Source organism: Strongylocentrotus purpuratus, unplaced genomic scaffold (assembly GCF_000002235.5).
Source record: "Strongylocentrotus purpuratus isolate Spur 01 unplaced genomic scaffold, Spur_5.0 spur5_scaffold_9, whole genome shotgun sequence".
Lineage (NCBI taxonomy): Eukaryota > Metazoa > Echinodermata > Echinoidea > Camarodonta > Strongylocentrotidae > Strongylocentrotus > Strongylocentrotus purpuratus.
This window is the reverse complement of record NW_022145615.1, coordinates 7,042,090-7,054,790: the sequence shown is the minus strand read 5'-3', so window position 1 is coordinate 7,054,790 and position 12,701 is coordinate 7,042,090. Positions and strand designations below refer to the sequence as shown.

The window sequence follows — 12,701 nt, the reverse complement described above, 5'->3', positions numbered from 1 at the left end:
ATTCCATATCATATCATAGATGAACTTGAGAAAGAAATATAGATATATAAGATAAAATGATGATAGTGGTGGGTAAAATGCAAATAGATACCAGTATTAGAGTAGGGTCGTAAGTGTCTGATTTTTTTTTTTTTTTTGTGAATATTGAAAAAGAAAAGGTAGGTAGGAGAAGGAAGGTTCATTTAAGACGCAAGAATCCAAATTATTTGTTAATTAAGACAAGCAGGAAAGACATATTTACTACAGCGAATACTGAAAAGGTGTGAATATTCTTGTTCAAGAAATTCACAAATCACCATCAAACCATGACAAAAGAGCCGATTTGAGAGAGGAAGAGTGGCGCGGCAGATAAGAAAGATATCAATATATCGGATCAGGAAATTATTAGACCACATAGGGTACCTCAATAGGGTGTTACTTCTGAATATTGGGGGTAGATCTTAAACTTGGTTCAACAAAAGAAGACTTATAAAGAAAACACAAACAGCGGAGAGCAAGGACAAAGAGTATTAAATGAGCTGGTAGTATAAAGTCGATATTGAGAAACTTAAAGATTAAAGAAAACAGAAAACAAGTGTTGAGAGAACAAAAGTGATTGTAGGCCCTATAATGTCGGATGACAAAGAGGAAATGTGTTTTAATGACTTCCGTCCAGCTCAAAAGACAGACGTGACAGATGTTTCTTGTTACGTAAGATGAAATTAAAGGTGCAAGTAAAGGTTTGTACTCACAAGAATGACTGGGTTCAAGACAGCTAGAGAGGGCGACTTCCTGTTCTTTTAGCATTACGCTTTCACGTGTGCATGTACATGTGATCGTCAACTTCGAAATTGAATTACAATTTATTGATTTATATGACTATTCCGAAATAGAAACTTGGTTTCCCTTTATATGTAACAACTACACCCCCCCCCAAGAAATAAAAGGGGGTGGAGTATAACATCAGTCTCTCTCCCCCTCCCCCCCCCCCCATCTCTCTCTCTTCACTCTCTCTATCTCCTCCCTCCCCTCCCCTCTCTCTCTCCCACTCGTATTTCATATATGTATATATATATATATATATATATATATATATACATATATATATATATATATAATTCTACTTCTACGACGATACTCAGCAGGATCCATAAGTCAGGATGTAGTGCTGAGGAATAAACTATCTAGTTCTTGGTCTAGATGCTTGGTGGAAGCACTCCCTTGAAGCCCTCCAGTGAAGTAGCGTCAAGGGTGATCTTTGAAAGTGCATTCCACATAGTTACTGTCCGAGGGAAAAATGAGTTCTGGTAGAGCTGGGTGCCGGATGGAATAGCCAGCAACTTCTTTGAGTGATACTGTCGTGTGTTGCTGGCAATCATGGGTGCTGTGTAATGATGTGCATTGATGGCTACTGTGTTGTTTTGGATCTTGTACATGAGGTGGAGGCTTGCAGCATTTCTTCTCCTCTCCAGGCTCTCCCATTTCAGATGTACATATATATATATATATATATTGCATAAGGCAGACTAACAGAACATGGTTGCAACTCTGAGTTTCAGTGTATATATATATATATATATATATATCTCTTTCTCTACTCCCCTCTCTCAACATGTTACACAAGTGCTGGAGTCAAAGAACACTGGTAATAACTGGTAACCACTTGTTATTGGGCTGCCTACCAGATGTCCCCAAGATCTAATTTACCCTTAGCCACATGTACTGTTTTACATACAAGGAAGTAAAGCAAATTTCAGTTTGCTCTTGCATATTGGTATAGAAACAAGTACTGAAAATCATCAACAGTATGTTTCCATGAGTCCAACAAATATACTGATGTAAGAGCTTATCATAATAAATAAAAACATCTCTTATAATAGGCCATCAATTTAGTAAACTACTCTGAGGTCAGTGAGGTGTGAGGGATATCATCAGGAATTATTGTTATTATTCTTATTAGTAAGTCCAAACACCCATATTAGGGTTAGAAAATTAAGATGTAGAGCAGTAAATGAAATTCCACTCAGGCAATGCAATCTAATTTTACTCACAATTTTATTTACAAAATCTGTCTTTTCTGATACAAATATTCTGCCATATAACATTTATTTCCTGAAAATTGAGGGTCATGATGAGAATATAAACATAGAAAGCAGTCTTACATTATACATGATCACAACATGTACCTGAAGATTCCAACTGCTTACTACAAAAAAGAGAAAAGGTAGATTTTACCATGATAAACTGGGATAGGATATTATCTTTTTGGAGCACATTCAGTAAAAAGTTTGAATATCAAATGGAGAAAATCTCTGTGCATTGTGCAGATACAGACAGTACTGATAAACCTTCAACTGGTGAGAGAAAATTACATGCTCATTGATATAATGTATCCCCCCCCCCCCCCCCCCCAATCCCATTTTTTATAAAATACTTTCTTTCTCTGAAGTGTACACTTACATGTATATTTTACATCGCATAACAATTAAATAGCCATTTAGGTTTTAACATGGTAGCAAAATATATCTACATCAACATATACAGAAAATATGTACAAACAACCATAGTAGATATTGGTATCTCTCTTCATACATCTACATGTAGGCCTATTCCAAATAGTCCTAAGGGACAGTTAATCATTAGGGCCAAGCATAATGATAAGTAATTGCACATTTAAGATTTTAAAAACATTCAAAATGAATCATATAACTATGGGACGTTGTGTTAACACTTCCATTCCTAGTTTCTGGCAAGGACACAAATTAATGTAAGGCCATTTGAAGCCTAATGACTGCAAAGAAAACTAGTTTTTAATAATTAGATGAAGAGCACCTGAAATGGATGGCATGATTGAACGGGATTAACAGTTTGAATTTGTAATAGATTCATAGCATTTTAATATTTTTTCTTGTCCTCTCGCAAGACAAGAATCTATGATTTTAAATACAATTGTATGTCATTCTGTATTTTAACAATGACATGACTGTATTACTCATGAGCATTATTTGATAACTATTTCAAGCACACAGTTTGTTTAGGTTGCTTCATTTGTTCATGTACATGTACATGTATTTATGAGCACTTTTATCAACAGAAGTGATGATAAGTTAGATAAGGAGAAACTGTACTACATCAATTAAAGACCAGATTACTGTTTCAAAATGAACCTAAATAAAGTGAACTATTGTGAACCTATATAATCTAAAGAGAGTATCAGTGGTACATTTGTGTATTGTGAAAACACCTGAAAGTGCGAAAATTATCATCATTTTGAATTACGCTACAGGAGTTTGAAAATTGTGGGATTGTGAAAACTTTGAGAAAATTAAACCCCCAAGGTGAATAAAACAAGTTTCCAAATAGAAAGTGGTCCATAACTGCTCTGATACATACAAGTTACAGCTTCTCAAGCATTCATGCTGTAATTTATACATATACCAGTACTCAAAGGAGAATTTGTGTGTCATGAGAAATGTAGTTACTCCCTTGTGAACTACCAAGCTAAAAGCACAACATCACAGGCTCACTGGCTCAGTATTTCAAACAACTTGTAGAGATGTGATGACAATCAAACTGTACAGAAAGACCCGCCAAAGGGAACCACTAAAAGTGGTCTCTATAGACAGGTAAGTTTCCTTGAACGCAAGGTTCAATGAGAAACATAAAGTACAGTCTTTATAGACAGGTGACTTTCTATACGGATCATTGCTAAAGAAGTGTTTGACGGTATCCACAGAAGAGCAAAGGGGATAGGTTGATCTTGAATACATGAAAAAATACAGGTGTACTTTCATTCACAGATCCTAAGACATTGTGGTTTCAAAAAACAGTAAAAACTAGCAAAAATTAAGACTGGAGCAAATACTTTGCGCCTTTGTGTCATGCCGTGTCTGACTTCCATCATAGTTCCATTTACAGTACTTGTACTATCAGCTTTCAATATAAGAAAGTCACTGAGGTCTTTATTGGCTTTCAAGCGCTACATCTCATCGTTGACCAGGTGTATTTTTCGTTGCACAACTGTCGTCGTGTACTGATCTGCCTGGTTTTCTGTGTGTTGCTCCACGTGTCCGTCCAGCTGCACCGTATGCACATCCGACCTATTCACATGTTCTTCAGTTTCCACAGCAACCGGCAACAGATAAAGCTCGGGGTCCTTCATTCCTACGTCTTCTTCCATCCGCTCTTCCTCATCAAAAGCAGGTGACGTGTTTGCCGCGTTAAGTGATTTTACGATCATCTTTGGCGAGTGACTCTGCGAGATGTCCTCATCCAGTGGAAACTCAGTAGGTTCTTTGATGTGTAGGAGAGTACGTGCAGAACCTGTAAGAACAAAATAATGAAAAGATAAGTTCCACAGATGAAAAAAGCAAAATAAATGGGACTTGGTAATAATCTTCAGATAATAAGCAGGTATCTCCTTCCATTTAAACTCAGTGGTAAGTGTTAGAATGGAGACAGAAACATCACAACGTTACCATCAGGATCATAGAAGTAAAAGTAAGTTTTATTTTTTAAGAACATTTAACCTAAAACATAATCTTGCTCCTTTTATGGAATACCATCAACTTTCACCGATGTACATTGTAAACATTGTCTAACTTAACATGGAAGAAAGTTAAAGTTCAAAACAAAAATTGAAAATTTTTCAGAAATAGCGCTGAAGATATAAATTAGAATATGCATTTTCCTACTACCGGTACTGCAATACCACAAATATGATACATTTCCAGCTGCATTTCTGTATGCATATTGACATGAATACACATACTCATGTACAAGACTCAAAAGAATCTCCTAAAAGATGTTACATGCTGCATGACACACGTACTATAAGGAACGTGACGGGGCCGTGTTGTAGCAGTGACATTAGCTTGCCATTGGTGAGAAGTTGTAGGAGGACACTAGAGCGCTTTCGCAATCACGACAGAAGCAACGACGACCAGAAATTTACGGGGAGACAGCTCTTCCGTCGTGTTTAGGGAACGAACGCTATAATGGCCGTGTAGGGTTGTGAAAATGAACACGACTGAGAAAATTCCGGTTCCCGCATGCGCAGATTGTTTTTTCGCTCTCGTCATCGTCATCTTTGCTTTCCGTCATGTTTGCGAAAGTGCTCTATTACCCGTCAACTTGGCAACGTTTGCTTACCTTTGACTGCAGATGACCCAAGGCTAGAGGAGTCTCCGTTGAATGGGTTGTACCTTGGTGCTACCAGGAGAGCAAAGGACATCAACAGAACCTGCAGAAAAAAAAACATGAATTGAAATATTTTATCATTTACAATATCAATTGGTTTGGCCAAGAGGGATTAGACTTCCCCGCATAGTAACTGACAGGTGGTTATCTCATCAAATCAGCTCTCAATTAACATAAGAAAAAGGGGACCATGGGGGACCAATGGTCACTGCTTAGGCATTGTTTGCTATATAGAGGGAGCAAGGAGCTATAAGTAGTGCAGTGGGGCTTTAAATTAGATACATGAAGTGTACATACTTCAAATTATTGGGAATGTATTGGTATCAAAATGATTGGTAAGATGACTCGTCCATTTTATTTCGTTGTGGAATCAGCATCGCATGAAAAAGATTTCTCATGGAATGCCAGCTTATTTTTAATTTGACTAGAAACAGGTTAAGACTGCGGATGTCATTTGGATGCCACACATGTGCAGTCCAATCTGGGTGACTGAAGTGCATGTCGCAGTATCATTTTTTGTAGCTAGACAATTATTCTTCCGTGCTACAAAATCAATCGTTGCCAATAACTCCTTGACAGTTTCTTTCACTATTCACTTTCATGACCAGCAAGGTCCGTCTTACAAAGAGTTGCAATTGATCCACATCAATCGCAAGTCCTCTAATCAAGCAAAAGTTTGGGGGCCCCTATCTCTTCTGTACATAGTTGCAATTGATATCAATCTCAAATAAGTTGCGATTAATATCAACTCTTTGTCGGGGCCAGACTCACATTTATCTTTCAATATGACCAAGGAACATAATATTTAGGATTGAATTAGGTATAGGAAAGAAATATATCTGGGAAGCAAACTCCTCAAACTTACCATGATACATGTACTGGCCTGTGCCGTTTTGCTTGTGGTCTTGGAAACAAGGCTCTGGAGTTTCCTAAGCTGACCGAGAAGTGTTCTGCAAACAGAGAGAAAGAAAGAATATGAAAAAATACCAAATTTAGTCATTACTTCTAAATCTAAATGAAGACTTCTGTTGTGTAGTTTCAGTTTAGTTATGTCATATTTTGTATCACTTCATAAAATATCATGCATCATAACGCAATATTTAAAATGTGTTGAAAATAATGAATTAGCCTATATATGCTTGGAAACTGAAATAATCTCACTGAGACCCTCAACAGTCAGCAGGGAGCCATTATTCAGTTGACTTAGTAGTATCCATTAATGATCCGACATGTGATTAGGTTGCTTGGTGATGTACATGTACATGTCAATATGTACCAACATTTAGCGATATCATCGTCTATAGTGGATCGTATGGTTCGTGGTTTGAGTCCCACCGTGGCACTAATGGTCTTTGGCATGACATTATTCTACATTTGCTACTCTACACCCAGGTGTCGTAAATGGGTAACTGGTAGGATTTTATCCCTTGAATGCCTTCAGCGCTAAAGGGTTAGCTAGCTGGGGCCTGTTTCTCGAAACCGTCATAAGTCTAAGTTCGTAGACATCCCATTGATACGTGTGTTAATCTTATAACACACCATTCTATGGGTTGTCCAAGAAGTTAGACTTATGACGGTTTCAAGAAACGATCCCCAGGGCTACTAGCCAGGTATCAATCTCGGGGATCTGACTTACTGATTGTTGTTCTCTAACTCCTGGACTCTCTTGACGAGGTCTCTGTTCTGCTTGGTGCATGTGGACACCCTGTGCTCCAGGCCGTCCACGTACTCCTTCTTCTTCTTTCTGCTCTCCTGGGCGGAGGCCTTGTTGCGGATCTTCCTCCTCACCGTCTTGAGACTCCTCTCCTCCTCCTGATGATGGTGAGAAAGATCAAATTAAAACCGATAATCTCTTGTGTTCTCAAACCAATAATCTCTTGCGTCTCAAACCGATAATCTTGTGTGTTCTCAAACCAATAATCTCTTGCGTCTCAAACCGATAATCTCTTGTGTTCTCAAACCGATAATCTCTTGAGTTCTCAAACCGATAATCTCTCGTGTTCTCAAACCGATAACCGATGGTCGATTCTGACTACAAAATTATGTCCCAGATGTGTTGCTACAGGATTAGTACGTTCAAAATGGGGGTAGGGGGAATGGAAGAGGAACAATACTCTCCTGCACCTCATTCTAATTCCTTCTACAAACACAAACAGATGTACATGTATAATGTGAAAACCAATTACAGAGAACAAACACAAATCCCGAACAGCATACAGAGGAGAGACGGCCTGTACAAATAATTTATTGGATAATTAGGTCAAAATATTTACCCTTGTGAGAGGAACATCTGTCGGGAGAGTGACGCTCATTTCTTTCAGTAATCTCTTCTCCTCCTCATTCAATACAAGCATGGGATGGAGCTGCAAAAGATGAAAATAAGAAGTTTTAATGGCATGACAAAAAATGAAATAGGAATGCTAGATGTATGTATGGTACCATTTTCATGCTCATTGTTGTTTGCTTTACCTAGCGGTAAAAAGACACCTCCATAAATTCTTAATGGCCTTTTAGCAAATGACATATTAATTTTCAAAGTTACAGTGAGAATACCGCACTTACACAACACCAAATCCTAAAAGAGCTCCAGAGAACAAATTTTTTGTCACTGGCATGTCCATGTATTTTATTATTATTATCAAGTATTTGGAGTCACCTGTGCTTGGGAGGCGAAAAGCAAACTGTATCACTGTAACCCTTAGGTCTCTCCTCCCGGTATAATAACTGATTTTTAAAAAGCTTTCTCTAATATTCTCTATATATGAAGTTGATAACTACAAAACAATACATGCATGTTCAATAATTTGTTTTCCAGAAGAAAAGGTGAGAAAATTTTCAAAGAGGATTTTGTCTCATTTCTTACCTTTTCTGAGATAGAAACATCCTTCTGGGTCATCGGTAAGATGTTCTTGCTTGAACCAGTAGGTGATGAAGAGATAGTGTGTGTGAAAGCTGATGACGGAAGAGAGGAAACACAATTTTATAATCATCTAGTTGCAGAAGACATTGTGTAAATGCATCAGAAAATGACTTAACATAACATATGCATTTGAGACTTACTGCACTGGTGTAATATTCAATTTACTGAAGTTGTACTAAATCTGGATGCAAAATTTACCTCAAATAAAATTCCTGGACTACCATGTCTCAAATTAAATTCAAGTACATGTCTTACTTTTCCTTCAATATAATGTAATATTACAACATTTGCAATAATTCCTTTGCAATCTTCAAATTTCATGTGCTGATTGCATGTTGTATTTTGATAGGAAATGCTCATAGTTTTACTTCAATTAGTTTAGCTTAATAAGGAATTCATGTTTCTATCATACAACTACATGTAGGCCTTTGCAATAAAAATAAAAGTGTAGTAAGTGAGGGGTTCCTACGGAATTCTTTAGTTAAAATTCAGGCAAAAGAGACTAGTTATTTAAATTTTGTAATGTATGCAACCTTCTTTTCTTACCTGCATCTGTGAAACTGTCAGGACTATCCATACCAGAGCTGTCTACTGTTGTGGACCCTGTGTCGATGGTCAACATGGCATCGGAACCCACCAAGAAAGTGGACATGTCCATCATATCTAGCGTCAGGTCAGTCACGTGACCCTCACCCTCGTGGCTGCTGGCAGGTGACCTCTGGTCATCGGATATTCCACTGTCGCTGTTTAGGGGTGATCTGAGGTGGAAGTCCGGGGAGGGGACGCAGTCGATGTTGGTTTCTGTTGTGTCGTCTGGCTTCATCAGACTCTCTAGAATGTCAGTATCGTCCTAGAAGGATAAGAAAAAGATGCGACTTGTTGTGAGAGAGAGCAAAAAGACTATGGGCCTAGAGAGCCATTAACTCCTGAAAATATAAAGGTTTCTGGTACATATACATGTATATAAATTCAGACCCTTTGAAAATGTTTGCCAATATTTACTGGCTTCATTTACCAGAAGCAAGTTTAATCTACATGTATGTATATCTCCACTATCCAGCTATTTTAAATTTGAGTTGAACAAAGAAATTGAGATTAAGACGAATACTTCATCACATACAATAAATACTCTTGAAGGGGTAACTACATGTATATTTCAACAAACTAAATCATCTGTTTACATGTAGGCCTACACCTACCATGGTGGGAAAAATATATTCACTGTACATATACATGTATAATTGTTGAACTTTATTCTCACCATGTTTTATATGCAACTTGTTAGAATTGAATCTGTATTTCAAGATAGAGTGTTTATATACAAGATTGTAAATTGTCAAGATCAAGGCTTTTTAAACAAAGAAGGTTGGAAATGGCAGCCTCCTAACATGAAACATCTTTTGGTGAAAATAGATTTCCTTATTGAAAACTGTGGTCCAACCATTTCCAAATTGATGCTTACCAGATCAAATGAGTTAGCGAAGGAAAGGCCGCCATCTTGACTGTCTTGGATGATATCCAGACTGAAGATCATTTCGTCCGAGAGAATCGGATCTCTGCCATCGAACAAGAGGTCCAAGTCCTCCGAGGTAGACAGTCTATCCTGTCTTTGAGACATCTGTCCCAGTTGTTCTATACCAGTAGACATGGCTAATCTGCTTGCTATGGTTTCTTATCGGAGATATGCTGAATACTGAGGAGAATGCAAAGGAATTACATGAATAAAGTAATTTCATGTAGGCCTATTTCAAAACTAGGTAGAAATGCGAATTTCAATTTTTTATTTGAGTAGGATTAACTTAATTCTAAGTTAAGTTGGATCTCAATCTGAAAAGAATTTGAAGTTTCACAGTTTACATGGTTTAAAAGATATATCATGTTGCAGTATGAACATACCAATCACAAGTTCATTCGAAGCAAGGACAACCCGCTCCACATGATCATGAGCAGAGTGTTGTTTAATAATTGTCACATCGAGTAATATACTGCACTGTACATTCTGGAAAACATTTGTCACAACAAAGACTTATCATAATAAATAAATTTATAAAAAAAAAATAATAATCTAAAAGTAAAACCACTGAAAACAAATCTTAAGATTCTACTTAATTACGCTAGTAGCCTAGATCTCAAGATCAAGCTTGAGCGAGGTCAATCATGTCCAAATCCTCGCTGACTCGATCGCTATTCTTTTACAACGAAACATCATCATCATCAACAATCATGACAATATGCATCAATCATCATCACTATCTTTCAAAATAATCACTCACCTTAATTAATGTTAAACTCGAAAGAGTCAAAGTCATGTTCATGAGTTGGTCATTCATTGCAAACTCAAACTCAAATCAAAGTCAAACATCAACATGTAACAAAATTGTGAACCGTATTCAACGTATTTACGCTAAAATTATTCAATGCAAACCGATGACAAAGTGCAGCAATAGATGCCATTGAAATTTTATGCCCAGAATCAGCAAGATATTGCATGCAACTGGGTTTGTAAAATCGACATCAACAAATGAAATGAAATGAATGTCAACAAGCACTGCAAAATGCAAATGCATTGGCCATTGCCATTGGCATTGGCATTGTATTTCAATGCATTGCTAATCGCATGCCATAATTCTTGCGTAATTATCTACTACAGAAGCGTATCGAGTGTTGTAACAACATACCAGCAATCTAAGCCAATCAATGAAATAGTAGTCCCACGTTTCTTTAACAGAATTCGAGCAGCAAATGCAAAATTCAACCTCAAACGACTGTGTCAAGATGCTGAATGAGCTCTAGTGTTAACCGTATGTAGATTGTGAGTTCTAAAAATAGATTATTGCGTCAGGTTCCAACGTGGCAGAGTTGACGTCGTGAACGTAGTCGTTCATACAAAACTTTTTAAATCAATTACCATATAAATTTAGATAAGAATAAAAAGATTGTATACAATTTTGAATATGTGAAGTATATTATTGCGTTAAAAATTATTCTAATAACATTTTTGATTTGTATTAATCCACGTCATAATAAAACATGATTGGCTTTTACAAACCAAAATTTTAAAATGTCTCTTTATCAGACTATGAAAATTCACGAGACAAAAAGACTGAGCTCCCTTATTGCTAAACTATGTAATCATCAGCTCCTGCAGTGTAGTACCGAGATATGACACCAGATCGGTTGCGCACCAAAACAAACCCAAATCGCGGGGGTTTACCTCGTAAATTCCTTAGGTCATACTCATCCAATAGTAGTTCTACACGTCATAATAGATTTAGCGGAGGAATGGATAAGGCTTTTTGTCTCGGTGGGTTAAGACAGTAGTTTAGTGGGAGTGACCATGCACTGTCACTATGAAATCTTCTTTGTATATTTCCGCAGCCTTTTATTTATATTTTCTTCCAAAGGAATGTGACCTCCTGCTATATCTTGAAACATTGATCATTAAGATGCCAATAAGCTATTGACATTTTTTGCATGAAAAAAAAAACGTGCACGAGAGGATTGTCGATTTATGTTTTGATTTTACATTCTTTTATCATCAGACTAGTAGCAGGCCTAGATATTTTTGGAATCGCTGTGTTATAATAATCCAATCCAATCCAAAAGATATTTGATAATAATGATAATGATAATGATAGGGGCGGATATGTGTATATTTTTAACTACTGCTGTTTTTTGTATTGTTGTTATAGTTGTTGTTGTGGTGGTGGTGGTGGTTGTTATTTCACCCCCCCCCCCCCCCTCCCCATTCTATTTACTATTTGAACCGCACATGTTTCCCCTACTCTACTACTAAGCCATAAAACATGTTTCAAAATACAAAAATAAGCAAATATCTGAGCAGGGACAATTTCTGAGCATTTCCAGCAAAGGGTCAATACATTATGTAACAGGAAAATCAACTGATCCGAGGAGAACTGATTAGCCATTATAGGGGCATTTTTCACATTATAGGGCGATATGGGTACGGAGTGATGAACTCTCATCCTGCACAGAGTTTAACAGCGCCCTCATTTTTGTACACTGAGATAACAATGGGGTGTGATGTATAATAGCTAGCAAAAGCTGAGTTTAAAGAAAGGGTTGAGTGCTGGGGAGAGGTGAAAAATAACTTGTGAGCGTTATCATTGTTATTGTGCAAGTGAGGACGAAAATCAGAGAAAAAATATTCCCTGAAAAGCATGGCACTTCAAATGCCTCCATATTCTAAATGTGACAAGTAAAATCCTAAAAAATGAGGCCCGATGACTCCAGAACCTTGCAGACAATACCTTTACCTCTTGAAAAATGCAAAGATCTCTCTCTCTTATAATAATGCTACATGATCGACTTTTTCTGATCGATTCCACACCGTTTCTTTCACAGTACAATCGCATGACCAGAAATCAACTTCATCTTTAAACCCCTAAACGAAAGAGAAAGATTAAAGAGTTGGTTATTAGAATATCTTCATGATTATCCACTGTTTGGACTTACTCCTTGCAGGAGTAAACACACCGAACTTTTTGACATACCTAAAAGCTTACAGGGAGCAAAGTTCAAAACCAGGGCCATTGGAGTGGAAGGGATCGGAAGTTCTTCTGCATTAATAAAGTCATGTTCA

General features: G+C 37.2%; 1 protein-coding gene across 2 annotated transcripts; it reads right to left on the bottom strand.

Moving 5' to 3' along the window:
- Positions 1–2,015: 2,015 nt before the first annotated feature.
- LOC585495 (cyclic AMP-responsive element-binding protein 3-like protein 4) lies at positions 2,016–10,912 on the bottom strand. 2 transcript variants are annotated; one of them, XM_785319.5, is made up of 9 exons: positions 10,777–10,912; positions 9,561–9,791; positions 8,645–8,948; positions 8,042–8,130; positions 7,452–7,541; positions 6,815–6,990; positions 6,044–6,128; positions 5,131–5,221; positions 2,016–4,302 (listed from the first exon to the last, which is right to left on the bottom strand). In XM_785319.5, the coding sequence occupies exons 2-9, from the start codon at positions 9,744–9,746 to the stop codon at positions 3,959–3,961; spliced, it is 1,365 nt and encodes a 454-aa protein (XP_790412.3). In that variant the 5' UTR covers positions 9,747–9,791; positions 10,777–10,912; the 3' UTR covers positions 2,016–3,958. The 2 variants fall into 2 exon arrangements, with proteins under 2 accessions (XP_790412.3, XP_030832574.1); XM_030976714.1 differs by lacking the exon at positions 10,777–10,912 and adding an exon at positions 10,372–10,665.
- Positions 10,913–12,701: the final 1,789 nt, after the last annotated feature.

Excerpts from the sequence above, each read along its gene's own strand:
- LOC585495 (XM_785319.5), bottom strand. The coding sequence starts at position 9,746 with ATGTCTACTGGTATAGAACAACTGGGACAGATGTCTCAAAGACAGGAT. Across the intron at positions 8,949-9,560 it reads TCGCTAACTCATTTGATCTG|GACGATACTGACATTCTAGA; the intron begins GTAAGCATCAAT and ends TTATCCTTCTAG. Across the intron at positions 5,222-6,043 it reads AGGCCAGTACATGTATCATG|GTTCTGTTGATGTCCTTTGC; the intron begins GTAAGTTTGAGG and ends TTTTTTCTGCAG.